The following is a 17600-nucleotide window of genomic DNA, read 5'->3' on the forward strand; positions in this document are numbered from 1 at the left end:
TAACTCCCAAGATCTGACACCCTCACACAGAAATATATGCAGGCAAAACACCAATGCACATAAATAAGTTATTAAAAACAAACAGATGAAGACAAAGTAAACGTACTGAAGTAAAGCAATGCTGTTCTGGTCACTGTCCTACCTGTGCTTCATTCTCTGGACACACCAGTAGGACAACAGTGGAATACAAGACTAGGTAGGGCAGGCAGATTAATCCGGAAAGACGGTGACTTTTAAACTGTCAATTCCCTGGGCGCATACATCCAGGCAAAGCCATGAGGTAATTCCAGTGTCAGCAGTTGAAGTGCCTTCATTGACTGTCCCCAATCCTTCTGTGTGCCTTAGCACAGGGTTGCACTGTTCCAGGCATAAAGCTTGACACTGAACTAACTGATGACCAGTATTTCCTTCAAGTCACACCATTATGTCTTCATTCTGTCTACTTTAAAACAAAATGCTGGCAAGGCCTTAACACTTGTTTGCTGGACTTTAACCTTGAGTGTCAAAACAACTATGTATCTTTGGGAGTTTTCACAGGATTATCACCTATTTAGATGTCTCTGTAAACACAATTCTGCTGGGCTTGCTCTGTGTTCAGTAATGACTCCAGCTGTCAAGGTATAATTCTGACACTGTTGGCCTGGCCAAGCATAAAATCTGCATGAGGGATCCCTACTCAGGATCATATTTCAGCCTGGATCTTTATTGTACAACCCTTGGGCTACTTCCTTAGACCACTTGAGTATACTACATACTTATCCAAGGTGTCTATAGCAGGTAACTAGGCATTGGTCTGCTTTCGGTGACTTAAGTTAGGATTCCCATGACCCAGATTTTTGAAGTTGCCATTTTTGGACCATTTTGAAAACCCAGTTTTGCAGCACACCCCTGTGCCAGTTTGACCTCAGATACTTTTGCTAACCCTTCCCCTTTGACCTAAGGAACAGTAAATAGAATGACTTCCTCCACACCAAAAGCTCTTCAGGGGATTTCCCCCTTACATTTGTGAAGGATATTGACCATATACTGCTCTGGTAAAAACCACTAGGGATTAGCTCATCGGAAGTAACCTGGCTCTGGACAAATTTCCTATATGACCTGGGTATTTTCACTTGTCCATGTGGCCTTAACTTCTTCCGAAGTTGCCTGTTCTTTTGGTATGAGATTGCTCCAGCTTCAATGACATCACAGTTAGAAGACTCTCAGCTGTGGTTTAACCTCTTCAAGAAAAGTCATCAGTTCTCAAGAAGTGCCACTTCTATCAACAGAGAAACCATTGTGCTTCCTGGGGAGAAGCTTGAGCACCTAAAGAATTTGGATCTCTGAAGTATGCATCTCATTGTACCCCGTTTTCTACATGTATTTGGTGATTGAGTTCTACAAGTCCCTTATTTGTCACTGCCTGGGACCATCATGGTGGAGGATCAGCGCCACACCACATCTAACCATTCTGATAATGGTATTTGTGACAGGATCTATGACGGAAATATGAAGAGCTGATGAAGGATTTTTCTCAGGGTCAAATGAAGGCTGACCCTCCCAATACTGCAGTGGACACAAGAAGAGAGGAGTCACTGACAGAAAAGAAAAAAGAAAGAAGATGGGGTCTTCCTCCTGAACCTCCCATACAACCAAACCCAAGGAACACTGTCCTGGATCTGACATTTCAAGCTTACTGAAAAACAGCTCAAATCCAACTCAGCCTTTTAAGCCAACTGTCCGTCAGTTCTCTGCTTTCAAATGTCTAGTGTCCTCCAAGATCTTTTAGTCCCTAGCAAGGGAAGCCTGTCAACCAGAAGCATGTCACTTGCTGTTGAGCCATGGTTTTTCTCCTCACCCATCCCTGCCTTACTCTAGAATGTTCCCTGGTGATTTGATTGTCTCTTAAAACAAAGTATTTGCCTCTCCTTCCCTCTCCCCTGAATAGATCAAGAACATGGAGCAAAATTGTGTACATTGACCATGTCCCTCCCTCTGGTGGCCTCTGGTGCTGCCTAACTGCTGTGTTCTGTTCCTCCGTGGTCTTGAGTGGTGTAGTACTTGACACTGTGCTCTTGTGGCTTCCCTTTGTAAAATACCGCTGGTGCCCTGCAGTGATCCTGTGAACGTTTTGTGCTCCAGAAACTGGCTTGTGACCTACTTATCGCCTGAGGTCAAGCTCCTCGCGCAGGAGTTTTGTCCTCTCCTAGCTCTGGATGCTGGACACAGTGCTACCCTTTTGTTAACTGTGTTTTTGTTTCGAGGTAGATGGTGGGATCAGAAACAGGAATGCCATTGCTCTGAGAATGTTGTGTGGATCGTAGACTGGCCCTAATAGGGTTTTCTTATTTTGTTTTTGTCTCCACAACAACAGTGGTCTGCCATGTTGTTCATCTGGAGGAGGGAGATGTTTTGCTTTTTTGTTTTGGAGAATTAGTGCCTTCACTGCCCTCACCACCACCACTCCTTTGCCTCCATCCAGTCCCCTTTGGGAATATTGCCCGAGAGAATTATTAGCTTTGTTGTACATGGACTTCAGAATCTTTGAGGGAAGGGGAAGGAATGTTGTGCCATTACAAGAAGTATGGACCCAGGCTGTGAGGACAGGGTTGTTATGGTCAACCTGCAAAGGTAATCTCTACCAGGTAAGATGTTTTGGTGGAATGGAAGATTGAGAAGGACTGAGTTGGAGATGTAGATGGGTGGCAGCATGTAGGAGCACCACGAAAGTCAAAACAGTAATAACAAGAGCCAGACAGGGCATTCTTTTTTTTTTTTTTTTTTTTTTTGGTTTTTTGAGACAGGGTTTCTCTGTGTAGCTTTGCGCCTTTCCTGGGACTCACTTGGTAGTCCAGGCTGGCCTCGAACTCACAGAGATCCACCTGCCTCTGCCTCCCGAGTGCTGGGATTAAAGGCGTGCGCCACCACCGCCCGGCTCTAGACAGGGCATTCTTAATTGTTGAAAGGCTGCAGGTAACATGCTGTGACCTGGGGTTCTTACCCACATTCTCCCAGCCCAAGGCCTGTGTGGTCTCTGGTCGGTCAGGCTCATGATATTTCAGCCCTGATTGCCAAGAACACTTGAAATCTGATTCCACCTCTAATGACTACTTCTAATCACTCCCCAAGGCAGGTTTATCTGCCAATCATTAATAACCTAAAAATACTTTGTATTTATCACTTCCTGTCGTATCTTGACTATTTGCCCACATTTTACCCTGCAGCAGATGTTCCACGTAGCAAGGGGGATTCTGTGATACAGCAGGGGAGCTTGGGCAGTCTTGGCTAGTCTGCACATGATTCTGGTAAAGAATGTTTAGCACCTATTTAAAACACCTGACTACCATTTGACAGTGCCCACAAACCAAAGAGTACTGATGAGCCTTACAATAGAGGACCAGAATTGTCACAGCTGTTCTGGAAGCTCACGCAGAAAGTTCTCTTGAACCTGGAGTTTAAGACCAGCCTAAACAACCCAACAAGTCCCTCATCTCAAAAAAAAAAAAAAAAAAAAAGTAGAAAACAAAATTGCATTTAAGTTGTTTTTGCTGTGGCTGTAAGATGAAGGGAAACCAAGGCTCTCACCAAAACCAATGGCATTGTGATAAATGCCTAGTATATGTAGTGGTGATAAATGCCAGAATCTCAACAGAACATGCTCTTGAGAGGCTTAGAGTTCAGTAAAATAGTTGAATTTATTAAACATTTCTTGAACTCCTTGCTCTATCCTAGAGGCACAGCCTTCAAAACAGCATTTGGTTGGTAGGGAATCCATGTGAACAGGTATCGCCATTCACTGCCTTGGGAAAGCCTGTGTTCCCAGATCCTGCCCTTGGGCAATTTTGTTGTTTTATAAATAATATAAAGTGTATTTGCATACAGACAGCTGCTCTGTGATACAGTCTTAAAGGAATCCTGTTGTGTATGTGGTCCATTGTTGATTAAACTGTGCACTGTGTGAACGTTACCTCAGGACAGTTTGCTAAGTGCAGTAATAGTATGTGTAGGAACACGTTCCTCCCAACATAGTTCTGTGTGGTATGTTTTTTAGGGCAGAATCAGATGACATCTTTGTCTCTGTAGATTTTGCAGTCTACTAGGAAAGACACACTAGATAAATGTAGAGTGTAAATTCGCACTAAATGATAGGAGAAAGTAGAGACTACTTGGGATGGGGTGCAGCTCAGTGGTAGAGCACCCACTTTTAACATGCATGATACATTGAGTTTAACCCCTAGTACCAACCCCAAAAAACTGTAACCTTGAAGTTTTAGGGGCAGAAATTTTTTCCTCCTTATGAGTCATGGTCTCGCTGTGTAGTTGGTTTGTACTCACTGTATGTACTAGATTAGCCGCAAAGCCATGCAGTCCTTCCACTGTAGCCTCCTGAGTTCTGCAGCTTCAGATGTGCTGCCACAGCTGGCAGCAGCTGTTAGGCTGACAAAATCAGCCAGGCATGGGGACACACACACCTGTAACCCCAGCACTCCGTGGGAGACAGGAGGGACTTAGGAGAATTAGAGGATATGTCTCTATTGAAACCTAGAAAAGGAATATGGGTCCATTCCTGCCGCACCAGAGAATCAGGAAAGATCTAGGCTGGTTGTAATGAAAGGCCCCATGGCAAGAAAGTGGTGACCTATGCAGAAAGTGCAGTGGTTGGAGATGTTAGAGTCTGAGATCATTCAGGCCCTTCCTAACCTTGGTGGAGATTTTTTTTTGTTGAATTTAAATACCGTGGGAAATGAACAAAAGGTTTTACTACGTAAATGTTCCCTCAACAGCAGAAAGGAGAGCTCTAGAAGGTTCTTAGTCTGGTTTAGGGGCTAAGTGGAGAGGTAGCATTCGGTGGTGCCGTGAAGGTAAAGTGGGCAGAGCTGACGCCAGTTTTTAGAGAAGGAAACTAGTGTGATTTAGACGTACAACTCGGAGCTTGATGACATCCAGCTTTCTGGCTCGCGTGACTGTCAGCCGTGTCATTTACTGAGGTGGAAAGCTGGGGGAGGAGCCTGTTGGTTGTGGAAGATCAAAAGTTTAGGGCAGGCTTTATGGAGGAGGTCATCCTGCTTGTGGTCAGACATGAGACGTTGTACAAAGATGAGTGCCAGGTGAAGGTGCATCACAGACCTGGAGGCTTTAGCAGGGAGAAAGCACTTTCGAGAAAGGTCTGAGGAAGTGGCTGGAAGATGGCACGTGGGCTTGCTTACCTGTGAGGGTTGGGAGGCACTTGGATTCATCTAAGAAATAGAGAAACCATGTGAACAAAAGTCTGTAGACAGGTATGTTTGTGAATTAGTCATAAAAGCAACTCAGGTTGAGCCAGTAAACAGGGAGGAAACAGTGAAAAAGGACCTAGCTAGGTGCCATGTGAGCCCTTCATTGGACGAGCAGCTACCATAGCAGTATCAGAGCTGAATTTCAGAACTGGGTAACTTGACATACCAAGCTGCTCGCTCTTGCTGTTTGAATGTCTGCAGATACTGCAGCTGGTTTTCTAAACTTTAAAATGATTCCTCTGGTGACTTTGTGTCTGAGCAGAGTGACAGAGATGGAGTAACTGTCCTTAAAATTCCAGTCCTGCTCTCACTGTTGAAGTGCTGTGTTTGAAAGACTTGAAGGGTGGCACTGTCTCCCATAAAGAGCTGTAAGGTTGGTTTTTCCTTTATGAGCCTCGACCCTCACTGTGCCCCATAGTTCTGACCCGTAAAGTCTTTTTTAGACAGTGGTCATGGAGGAAAATAGACTTTAGGGGAAAGCGCTGTCACTTTGAAAACCTGTTGTGACTGAAGAGATAATTTGGCATGCGTAAGAAGCACTGAGTAACGCCTGAAGCCAGATGACTACTACTCCAGCCACAGCTTTTGGCTTTTTGTTATGCATACTTTCTCTGATACTATAATCTTTTGAGGTTCTGCAACCTTCTAGGACTTACTGCTAACAAGATGGGTGACTGTCCTAAAATTTTTAGTTATGTTCTTGCTGTATTTCAGAGAAAAATACTTAGAGGGAGGTGGCATCTCTTATAAAGAGCTGAAGGGTTGAACACCCAAAGTTTCTTTGTCTTAGCATGTTTTTGCTAACTCCCACAGGGATCAATATGGTTTTGGAGATAGTCGAGATACAAGGCGTGATCGCTCTCCAATTCGAGGAAGTCCAAGGCGAGAATCCAGGGATGGCAGAAATGGACGGGATGCCCGGGATAGCAGAGACATTCGAGACCCTCGGGAGTTGCGGGACCACAGAGACAGCCGGGACATTCGGGATCACAGAGACAGCAGAAATATACGTGATGCTAGGGACCTGAGGGATTTTCGGGACTTCCGTGATCTAAGAGACTCTAGAGATTTTCGAGATCATCGAGACCCTGTGTATGACAGATACAGAGACATAAGAGACTCCCGAGACCCTCTGTACAGGTATGTCCAGAGCTTGCCCTTCTGCCTTTTTGTTTGGGGCACTTACCGAAAACTCTATATAAGTAACCTTAAATTTCCTTATATCCTATCAAGTAGCATTCAGTAAGTTTGCTGAATATGTAAAGGATTGATGAATTATGCTTATTAAATGCACCTGGAGCCAAGTGGTGGTCGCATACTCCTTTAGTCCTAGCATTCAGGAGGGAGAGGCAGGCAGATCTCATGAGTTCAAGGACAGCCAGGGCTACACAGAGACACCTTGTCTCAAAACAAACAAACAAACAAGCAAGCAAGCAAGCAAGCATCTGGATCTGTCTGTGTTGTGAAAGACAATGTCGTACAATGAAAGCAGAAGTAGGGTGAATTAGGTTGGCCATATAAGAACGCAGGGAATACATAGGTAGCCAGCAGATACATGAAAGTCGTTCTGCATCGTGAGTTATCAGGCAAGTGCAGATGAAAGCCACAGTGAGAACCCACTTCACACCTGCTAGGATACCTTTAATGATTTTTGGGAAAGATGCAGAAAATAATTATTAGCAAGATATGTACAGTTGTATATAATTACATGGGTTAATGGCCAGGTGTGGTAGCGTATACCTGAGATATCTCCAGCATACCCTGGGAGATGAAGCAGGAAGACAGTTCAAACCACTGTGAAAAAAGGCTCAGGAGTTCTTTATTCAAGAACATGGGCTAGGGAAATGACTTGGACAGTGAAGGATCTGCTGCACAAACATGAGGCCCTAAGTTCCGATCCCCAGCCCCCACCAACAAGCCAAGCATGATCTCTGCATCTGTAGCCACAGCACTGAGGTGGTAGAGACAAGTGGATCCCTGGAGTTCTTGTTAGCCAGCTTTGACAAATAGATAAGCTCCAGGTTTAATGAGAGTCTCTTTCTCAAAAAATAATGTGAAGCGCAATCATGGAAGGCACAGGACAGCCTTTGGCCTCCAAACACTCAGTGCAGACACCACACTCACCAAGTTAAAGGACTGAGGAGGATTCATATAGTCATGTATGAGTGTGCCTAGCAGCACTATCAATATAAATCACAGGCAAAGACAGCCTAAATATTCACCAGCAGATGATTGGATTAGAAGTGTTAGATACTACCCATATCATACAATGGAATTACGTTCAGTCTTAGTACTGAATGAAATGCTGGTAATGTTAAGACACAGGTAGACACTGAGAACATTTTACTAAGAAATAAGCCAGACACAGAAAAGCAGATACTGTGTTGGGTCCACTGGTGGTGCACGCCTTTAATCCCAGCACTCGGGAGGCAGAGCCAGGCAGATCTCTGTGAGTTTGAGGCCAGCCTGGGCTACCAAGTGAGTTCCAGGAAAGGCACAAAGCTACACAGAGAAACCCTGTCTCAAAAAAAAAAAAAAAAAAAAGACATGAAATAGAGATTTCCTGGGCTAGGGAAAGCAGACAATTGATGAATTCTCTTTGAGGTTGTCCAACAATTCACAATGGATAATGGTAACAGCTACATGGCATTGGGATTGTAGCACCGATGAAGTGTACACTTAGATGGTTTAATGCCCATTATGGTGATGCACACCTGTGATACCAGCACAGGAAAATGAGGCAGGGACATTCAAAGCCAGCCTTGGCTGTAGAGCAAGTTCAAGGCCACATGAGATCCTGCTGAAAAAAAAGTTAAAAAAATGGCAAATTGTTGATACTTTACTACAGTTTTTTTTTTTTTTTTAGATTTATTATATATATCTGAGAATGAGTGCTTTATCTGCATGTATGACTTTATGCCAGAAGAAGGCATCAGATCCCACTATAGATGGTTGTGAGCCACCATGTGGTTGCTGGGAATTGAACTCAGGACCTCTGAAAGAACAGCCAGTGCTCTTTAACTACTGAGCCATCTCTCCAGCCCCCTTAGTACAGTTTTTTAAAAGTGCAGAGAAGAGCTGGGCGCACGCCTTTAATCCTAGCACTCGGGAGGCAAGACCAGCCTGGTCTACAGAGCAAGATCCAGAACAGACACCAAAACTACATGGAGAAACCCTGTCTCAAAAAAACTAAAAAAAAAAAAAAAAAAAAAAAAAAAAAGTGCAGGGAAGAGAGGTGAGGAAGGCATGAAGGTTCCTCCAACAGCCATTTTTCATTTGTTCAAGAGCTGTCTTTATTTATTTATTTAATTTTTTTTTGTTTTGTTTTGTTTTGTTTTGTTTTTCGAGACAGGGTTTCTCTGTGTAGCTTTGCGCTTTTCCTGGAACTCACTTTGTAGCCCAGGCTGGCCTCGAACTCACAGAGATCCACCTGCCTCTGCCTCCCAAGTGCTGGGATTAAAGCCGTGCGCCACCACTGCCCAGCAAAAGCTGTCTTTATACCATCTCTTTTCATCCTAAGTCCCCATCATTTTGTGAGATGAATTAACTTAGTCACAGCCCCAGAGACAATAAACAGGTCCTACATACAAACCTGTATACCAAAATCCTGTGACTGCCTTGGAGGGACTTTGGTTTTGAAGTATTCTTTGCATCTGATTTTTGCAAGATAGGACAGAGTTGTAACTTGAGAAATTGTCCTTAACTTTTCAGGAGAGAAGGGTCTTATGACCGCTATCTGAGGATGGATGACTATTACCGGAGAAAGGATGACTCTTACTTGGACCGGTACAGAGACAGCTTTGACGGAAGAGGTCCTCGTGCAAAAGGTGAGGTCACAGCAGTGTGTGTTCCCATTACTGGGGGAGAGTCATTCATGGACACCAGCACCTCCACACTCGGGGCTTAGTGACCCAGCCAGGCAACCCACAGATGTTCATGTGGATGTGGAAATGCAAATTAGCGCCATCCTGCAGGTTAGCCATCCCACAGGAAATAAAAAAGTCCAGCAATGAGGAGCAGAAGATGGCAGGTGAAGGTTTTGCGGGTAATTGACCTCACGTATGGTGTGGGGTTTTGTGTGTCTCTATCATTCTTACCTAACAACTTCTCTTTTAGGTAAAGGCAAGCATGTGTGGTATTTTTTTAGAACCTAGGTTTCTCAGTTCTGTCTTCAAATGTTTCTCTTTGTTTCTGTACTGGCCAGTTAAGAGGTGTTCTGGAGTGTACGCACTCTTGCCCATTTGACCAGCACTGGGCATTATAAAAATGTGCTTTGGTTGGTTTGTTTGTTCAAAGAAAGTCCACAAAAATTCACATTGGAATAGTAATGAAATATGCCTGTCAAGTGTGGGGAAGGTATTCAGAGAAGTAGGCAATGGCTGATTTACGTTTTGGTTTTGAGACAGTCTGTTATAGCTCAGACCTGCCTTCACCTCCCTAACATATACTATTTTGTCCAACTTTTTTCTTTCTTTTTTTTTTTTTTTTTAAACAAAGTAGCCTTTGCTGGCCTGCAGCTCAATGTATAAGCCATGCAGACTTTGAACTCAATAGTCTTCCTGCCTCAATCTTCCAAGTGCTGGGATTATACAGGCATGAGTTACCACATTGGCTAACCCACCTTTTTTTACATAGTTAACAGCCTTTCTTGGGATCAGTTTAGTAGTAGAATCATATAAAGCATTACAGTGACTGTGGTCTGTCACCCATGGTTTCATCTTGATGGATATAATAAGATAGTAGGGGGCTGGAGAAATGGCTCAGAGGTTAAGAGCACTGGCTGTTCTTCCAGAGGTCCTGAGTTCAATTCCCAGAAACCACATGGTGGCTCACAACCACCTGTAATGAGATCTGGCTCCCTCTTCTGGCCTGCAGGCGTACATGCAAACAGAACACTGTAAATTTAAAGATTTATGTAAATCTTTAAAAAAAAAATAAGATAATAGAAAATACTAAAAATGGTTAATTTTGAGAGATATACATGAGGATTCATTCAAAGTGTCTTAGTTATATTATGGAAGGACAGACCTTACTTCCATTTTCCCTGCTGGTATCTTGCAGAGCGTTTGAAACGTGAGGAACGACGTAGAGAGGAGCTTTATCGTCAGTATTTTGAGGAGATCCAGCGGCGCTTTGATGCTGAGAGGCCTGTGGACTGCTCTGTTATTGTGGTCAACAAACAGACTAAGTAAGAACCAGTGCTTGGTTCTCCTCGGTGTAGAAAAGGGTCAGAAACATGGAGGGGTTGCCTAGCACTCCACTAGACAGGTGTCCTCTTAGCTGAAGACAAAGCTTTGCTGTCCTGGGGTGTGTGTGTGTGTGTGTGTGTGTGTGTGTGTGTGTGTGTGTGTGTGTGTGTGTGTGTGTGTGTGTGTATCTGTCTGTCTGTCTTTGTCTTTCTCTCTCTCAGTGTATATGTATACATATGTGTTTGTGTGCTACAGAAGCCAGAGGACAGCCTTGTTCCTTTGAGAAGGGGCCTCTTAGCACTCCTTTAATCCCAGCACCCAGGGGGCAGAAGCAGGTGAATCTTTGTGAGTTCAAGGCTAACCTGGTCTACAGAATGAATTCCAGGACAGCCAGACTACCCAGAGAAACCCTGTCTCGTAAAAACTAAAAAGAAAGAGAGAGAAATGGAGAAAGGGCCCCTCACTGAAGCTAGAATTACTGCTATCTGCTAGGTTGTGATGCTTACTCAGCACTCTCAACTGCTAAGCCACTTCCCCAGCCTTCACTCCATGGATTCTTCCAGAGGTCCTAGGCTGTCCTGTGAGACTAGGCTGGCTTACTCTAGCTCCTATCTTTGACTTTGTCACTTTGGACAGGGGCCCAGAATATTGTCATTTACTAGGGCTGGGTTATATGCCATAGATTTAGAGATGAGATCAGCCCTTAGCACCGCATGAACTAAGAGTGAGAATGGGAATATAGTCAAGAAAAGTAATACATCTCCCCCACTTCTGCAAGGGGCAGCCTTGAGTGGAATGAAGCTTGGCCTTCCTCAAGGGTTAGGTGACCACATCTGCCATAGCTGTGTTCTCTATCCCCATGTAGTTTGTAAATCTGTGTATTTTCTAGCCATTTGCAGTTACAAAAGCTTATTTCAAAGGTGTAGTGGCTAGGAAAGTCTTTGATAAGACACCAGCCATCAGGCAAGAGTTCACAGGCTTTGGGTTGTCTTGCTTTGTCTAGATGCCAGATAAATAGCCATCATTTTCTGAGCACCTACCCCATATGACCCCCTGAGTGCTTTACCTCATACAACCCCCTGGGTGATTTTCATAAATAATTTTTATCATCACTGTAATGTATGTATGTCATTCAGCAAGGGGTAGGTAGGTGGGGAGTGGGGAGGGTCTAGGTATTGGGTAGTAATAAGCAAACAGTTAGTCCCATCGGCCTGTAGCTCTCACAACCTAGTGAGGAAGGTGACAAAAAAAGTATATAAATGAGTCTTGGGCCAGGAAAAGGTCAGGGGTTTAAGTTGGAGTCAGGTTCCTGATCCACCGGCTTCAGAAGAAAAAAGCTGAGTTTGCTTAAGAGATAAAGGACTTGCTTGTGGCTTCACAACTTCACAAATAAATGCTGTAACTGAAATGCAAACACATTTCTAGCATCAGAACCCAGGCTCTCTTCCCATTGTGTTCCCATGCAGCCTCCCCAAGGGATGAGAAGTACAGCAGGTCTCAGGAAGCAGTTGGTTGTAGACTAGAGAATCAGAAGAAAGGTATCAGCTGGTCACATTGAGGCATGCCTATAGTCTCAGCACTTCAGAGTAGCGGTAGAATTGCTTCACATTCAGGGCTAACCTGAGCTATATGGTAAGACCCTGTTTTGAGATACATACACATCCTTCAGAATCCTGGGACTGCCGCACTGCAGGAGCTGTGTAGTGTATGCAGCATGTGCAGCCAGCATACGTAAGGAAACCCTACTGGTGGAAGAGAAAGAGGTTGAGATTCTGCCTTCAAGGCAGAAACTGACCAGGAAATGTCATTGCTCATTAATACTATCTATTCACGTAAGTTATCAGATGCTCTGGACAAAAGGAGATAGGAAAGCTTGACAGGTCTTGGTGAACTAGAACCTGGAAAGGAGCTGCACACAAATTTCATCTCAGTGAACAAGACCTGACCCAAGGCCAGCTTCATCAAGAACCTTGGCTTTATTACCAAGTCTAGGATCAGAATTTCCATGCAGGCTCTGCATGCTAGTGCAGAGTACTTCATGATTGCCCAGTTTGGTGTTGGTTTCTATTCTCCATATCCGGTTGCTGAGAAATTACTTCAGTCACTGTAGACGGAAGTTTTTCTCCCTGCCCGCAAGCACCCAAATAACCAGTCAGAGGCTTACTATTAATTACAAACTGTTTGGCCTATGGCTCAGGCTTATTGCTAGCTCTTGCATCTGAAGTCAACCCATTTTATGAGTCCGTGTGTCACCACGTGGCCAGTAGGCCTACCAGTACTTCCACACCTTGTTTCTTGGGCGACTGGAGCGCATCTGCTCTGACCCTGCCTTTCTTCTTCGTGTATCTCTCTTGGATTTTCCCACCTGGCTGTCTTCCTGTCTTGCCATAGGCCAGGACAGCTTCTTTATCAACCAGTGGTAGCAACATATACTCACAGTGTACAGAAAGACATCCCACAGCCCTTCCCTTTCTATCTAATCAAAAGGAAGGTTTTCATTTTAACTTAGTAAAATTACATACAACAAAACAGTTATCAAGAAGGAATTTAGTTGCAATATCTAGTCTATTTGTATTTGGCAAAATTAAAGAAAATAATCTATCATCTATCCTATTTTTTTTTAGTCTAAAGTTTCATATCTAATTTACCTTTTATCATAACTAAGGAAAACTATAACTATCTAGTCTTCAACTGCATCAAAGACCCCAGAAGGATATAATATTACCTAAGTAAACAGGAAGTGCATTGTAAGCAAATTCCAAAATTCTGGAAATGACAGAGACATCAGGCTGCCTGGACAGTCATCCGAAGTGCCTCTGCAACGTTGGGGCATCCATCTTCAGCCTACAGGCCTAGAGTCTCTGACAGACTTTTTAGTCACCAAACATGGTATTGATGAACGCTGTGGCTGCTAAGCCTGGACTGTTGCCATGGTGGACTGACGGGGAACCTGTGGGTTATAGGACAAAGGGTCTACTGCATCAGAAAGAGGATTGAACCTGGTGCATAGAGGGAAGATGAGTAAAGAAGGTTGTGAAGAAATGGTCCCGGTTTTTTGTGTGTGATAGTCAGCAGTGATGAGGTTGAAGACCAAGAAGAGACAGAAGAAGGAAAGGAGTCTGGTACAGAACCTGTGGTCCATGCTGCGTTCCACTGAAGAGGCAGAAGGAAAGGAGGATGGTGAAGAGAAAAAGAGGACGACAATGGAGGAGTCACCACTCAAGAGCTTGACAGAGCAAGGCCTGTTTGGAAGAGATCCTGGGGACATCTGAATGAAGAGTGCCCTGAGTACTCCGTCAGCAGTGGGGAAGAACACTGGGCTGCATAACCACACATTAGCGCTGAGGATCTGGTTCACTGGAGCCTTCTTGGATTCTAAGGATCTCCCTCAAGTATTTCCTGTGAACTGTAGCAAAGCCAAATTTAGAAAGCGATCAGAAAGAATTTGGTTAAAAAAAAATGCTTAGAACTATTTATTCATTAAAGTGGTAGAAGAAGGGCTGGAGAGGTGGCTCGGGGTTCAGTACACTCTGGCTGCTCTTCCAGAAGACCAGGGTTCAATTCCCAGCACGCACATGGCAGCCGACACCCCTCTTTAATTACAGTCCCAGAGAATCCAGTGTCCTCTTCTGGCCTTCCAGGACACCAGGTACATGGTGCACAGACATACATGCAGACAAGACACTTAAACACATAAAATAAAAGTGTTTGAAGTGTAGTAAACAAACTGGTAGAAGATAAACTACAAAAAGTTTTAGGAAGTTCCTCCAAATTAGATGCTTTCACAGTTTTTATGATACAACATGGCTGCTTCTTGGAATAAGGTGGTTTCTTCTAAAGACCAGATAGAAAAAAAACAGAAACACATGTGTTTTCTCCCAGGGGAGCCCTCGGTGGACCGTCTCTAAGGAGTGCCTCAGAAGTGATCTGTGTGACTAAGCTCATTAGTGGGTGCTGTGTCCAATAGCTGAAGAGTTTTGAGGGGAAGATGTGTCAATTACCAGAGACGGCTTGGAACTTCCAGTAGACAGATAAACAAGATAGAGAAGATCAAGTTTGAAAACTTAGCAAAATTATGAAAGCTATCTTAGCAAAAGGTCGAGAAGGTGGTTGTGTCAGGTCTCTGGCGACATCATGCTGCTGTTGTCGTGAGCACTTAGGGGTCAACAGCAAATAATGGAAAAATCATGGAGGTTTGACCCCTGAGAAACAGCTCAACCTTGGGGGTTAAAAGACAGCCAAAGACCCACTGGAGAGCCACCCTGGCCGCTCCATTACTGAGACAAGAAGGCAGAGGCTAATGGGAGTGGCAGGTCTGGAGGACCTGGGCATTTTGCTGTCTGGAGCCATGCCCCTGTCCTGTGGCTTCTGTTGGGAAGCTCCCAGGATGCACTCTTATCTAGTAGGCCCTACAGAGTGCTCAGACTCCCCGGTGTTGGGGGCGTGGTCCCACTGCTGACAACACATCACACGTAGAAGAAGGAGGTCTGCTCGTGCTCAGTGCCCCTTCATTCCTTCTGATGAGATCTTTTCCATGATTATCATCTGAATGGCATGAGAACGAAGGTGAAGATGGATTTCTTTTCAGTGAGACTGATGACTCGGGCATCGAAGTGAAGCTGGTGATGCTTTTTCTAGTGTCACTTCATACTGAAGGCATTAACTTTATGGTCCAGAATAGTTAGCTATGAAGCTGAGGTCCTTAGCAGACCAAATCTTTGCTCATGGAAGTGTTTGCGCTATGCCTTGAGGTTTAAAGACTCACGTGAAATGGCTTACATTTCTTCTAGTATGCCTTTTTTACAATTCCCTGTGGTTAATTTGTGGACTAGTCCTCTGGAAACAGTTTGTTGAGGTAAACTCAGTGAGAGTTATTCTCCACAAGGCTTGTTTTCCAAAATAAAGTGCCAGAAACGGAATTCCCAAGGTCTGAACAGGCTGGTTGGGACTAACAGCAAAATTTCTGAACAGAAACAGAGTGTCCAGTAGTAGTCAGCTTTAGCAGGTAAATGAGACGGAGGGATGTGTGTGAAATACTAACTGGCAATCTCCTTGTGTGCCCATAGGCAACTTAAAACCATTCTAGAATTGGTGGCCCACGCCTTTAATCCCAGGACTTCGAGAGGCAGAGGCAGACGTAGATCTCTGAGTTCGAGGCCAGCCTGGTCTATAGAGCAAGTTCCAGGATTGCTTTACAGAGAAACCCTGTCTCAGAAAACAAAAACAAACAAACAAACAAACAAACAAACAAAAAACCCAAAACATTCTAGAAGCCTAACACCAGCTGGGCTAGAGTCTGAGTTCTGAGAAGGAGACACCGATGGCTGAGGTCCAGTAGGGTGCAGATTGAGATGTGACCAGGGCGCGCTCACAGGGATCCCGTATGTTCTTACAGAGACTATGCTGAGTCTGTGGGGCGGAAGGTACGAGACCTCGGCATGGTCGTGGACCTGATCTTCCTCAACACCGAGGTGTCGCTGTCACAAGCGCTGGAGGACGTCAGCCGAGGAGGGTCCCCCTTTGCCATTGTCATCACCCAGCAGCACCAGATCCACCGCTCGTGCACAGTCAACATCATGTTTGGAACTCCACAAGGTACGGAGGCCCAAGTAGTCCACGTTCCCAGAGATAGTCCCCAGCACAGTGATTCGGTGCCCTGCTTGTGAGAAGTGGGTTTGGGGGAATGGCTGAGGTGTTGCAGCTCCAGTGTGGCAAACCCTTCTTGTGCTGCCCAGGAGACATCATATTTTCCTTGGTGTTCTCTGACACTGTTCTGGACCTGCCTGCAAGCTGTTCAACAGCCAGTTCTGATGTAGAGGCAGGTGATTTGTACCTTTCACTGATTTCACTGCTCTGTCCCCCGGTGTCAGTGTTCTCACTGTGTCTCATCCCCAGCCACCAGTGTGACATCACTGAAGGGACTGTTGGAAAGACGTGCACGCCTGGTTCCCAGTGAGGTCTGGCTTAGGTGTCCGCTGCCTGAAATGCAGCTCCTGGGGACAGAGACTGTCAGTCAGTGTGCTGGAGAAACAAGTAAAGGGGTTAGGAGGACGGAGGCGGCTCTGGTCCTCCAGAGGAAGGACGGGATCCTTCACATCATCCTTCAGAGTAACTTGGAGTGCCCAAGCATTGAGGCTCAGCTACCCGTGCTCTTAAAGCCTAACTCCCCTTTCCACCCTGCCCAGGGTCTCTGTTGACCTGGCTGTCACACCCCTAGTCACAGGGTCCGTTAGAATCTCTGCGGAGCGATCCTTAGTTTGTGTGAGGGTGTTTATGTAAGGTCCCAAGAAATGTCCTCACCACTCTGCCAGACTTGCGCCACTGAGAAGAGGTGGTTATTGGTTACAATTTGGTCTTAGTCCATGACTTTTGATCTGATGAATTCGAAAGCTGTGCTGGCTCTGCCCTGAGGAGCACAGCGAGGAACCAGGCTTGACTGGCTTCGTTGGCCGCCTGCTGCTGCCTAGAGACTTGAGGGCCGCTCCCCATGTGGTCTGTGTGACTCTGTGGGAGGCTCTTGTGTTCCTTTGGTTTTTACCACAGGCCTGTGACCCAGAAATCTCCCTGAAGAAATAGCTCTGTAGAGGGGATGTCCCACACTGAAGAGCCCTGCTCTGTCCCCGGCCCACCTCACTGCAGGCTCCAGGCTTCTCGCCGTTGAAGTGCTTCTCTGCTTCCAGAACAAGGGAGGCTTGGCACAGTGCAGCAGTGGGCACCTGGATCCGTCATGGGAGAAAATAACTCGTGTCGTTCCCTCCTACAGAGCATCGCAACATGCCCCAGGCAGATGCCATGGTGCTGGTGGCCAGAAATTATGAGCGCTACAAGAATAACCGTCGGGAGAAGGAACGTGAGGAGATTGCCCGACAGGCAGCCAAGATGGCTAATGAAGCCATTCTCCAGGAAAGAGATCGTGGAGGCCCTGAGGAGGGAGGTCGTGGGGGGCACCCTCCAGCCATGCAGAGCCTCATCAACCTCCTGGCAGACAACAGATACCTCACTGCCGAGGAGACAGACAAGATCATCAACTACCTGCGGGAGCGGAAGGAGCGGCTCCTGAGGAGCAGCGCCGACTCTCTGCCTGGTGAGCTACGTGGCAGGGCCGAGGTGAAGTTCTCACTCTGCATTTCTCTCCTCCTGTGCTCTGGCGGGAGGG

The 17600-nt window shown here is 45.5% G+C and overlaps 1 protein-coding gene across 2 annotated transcripts in view; it reads left to right on the plus strand.

Moving 5' to 3' along the window:
- The window catches only part of Ncoa5 (nuclear receptor coactivator 5), a 35492-nt gene that overhangs the window by 15659 nt on the left and 2233 nt on the right, over nt 1-17600 (plus strand). The window contains exons 3-7 of one of the 2 annotated variants that reach the window (XM_042276795.2): nt 6069-6395; nt 8967-9082; nt 10317-10443; nt 15840-16039; nt 17208-17551. In XM_042276795.2, the coding sequence (XP_042132729.1) occupies nt 6069-6395; nt 8967-9082; nt 10317-10443; nt 15840-16039; nt 17208-17551 (1114 nt within the window). The remainder of the gene's footprint in view (nt 1-6068; nt 6396-8966; nt 9083-10316; nt 10444-15839; nt 16040-17207; nt 17552-17600) is intronic. The other variant, XM_006970968.4, reaches the window with a different exon arrangement.

Source organism: Peromyscus maniculatus, chromosome 4 (assembly GCF_049852395.1).
Source record: "Peromyscus maniculatus bairdii isolate BWxNUB_F1_BW_parent chromosome 4, HU_Pman_BW_mat_3.1, whole genome shotgun sequence".
Classification (NCBI taxonomy): domain Eukaryota; kingdom Metazoa; phylum Chordata; class Mammalia; order Rodentia; family Cricetidae; genus Peromyscus; species Peromyscus maniculatus.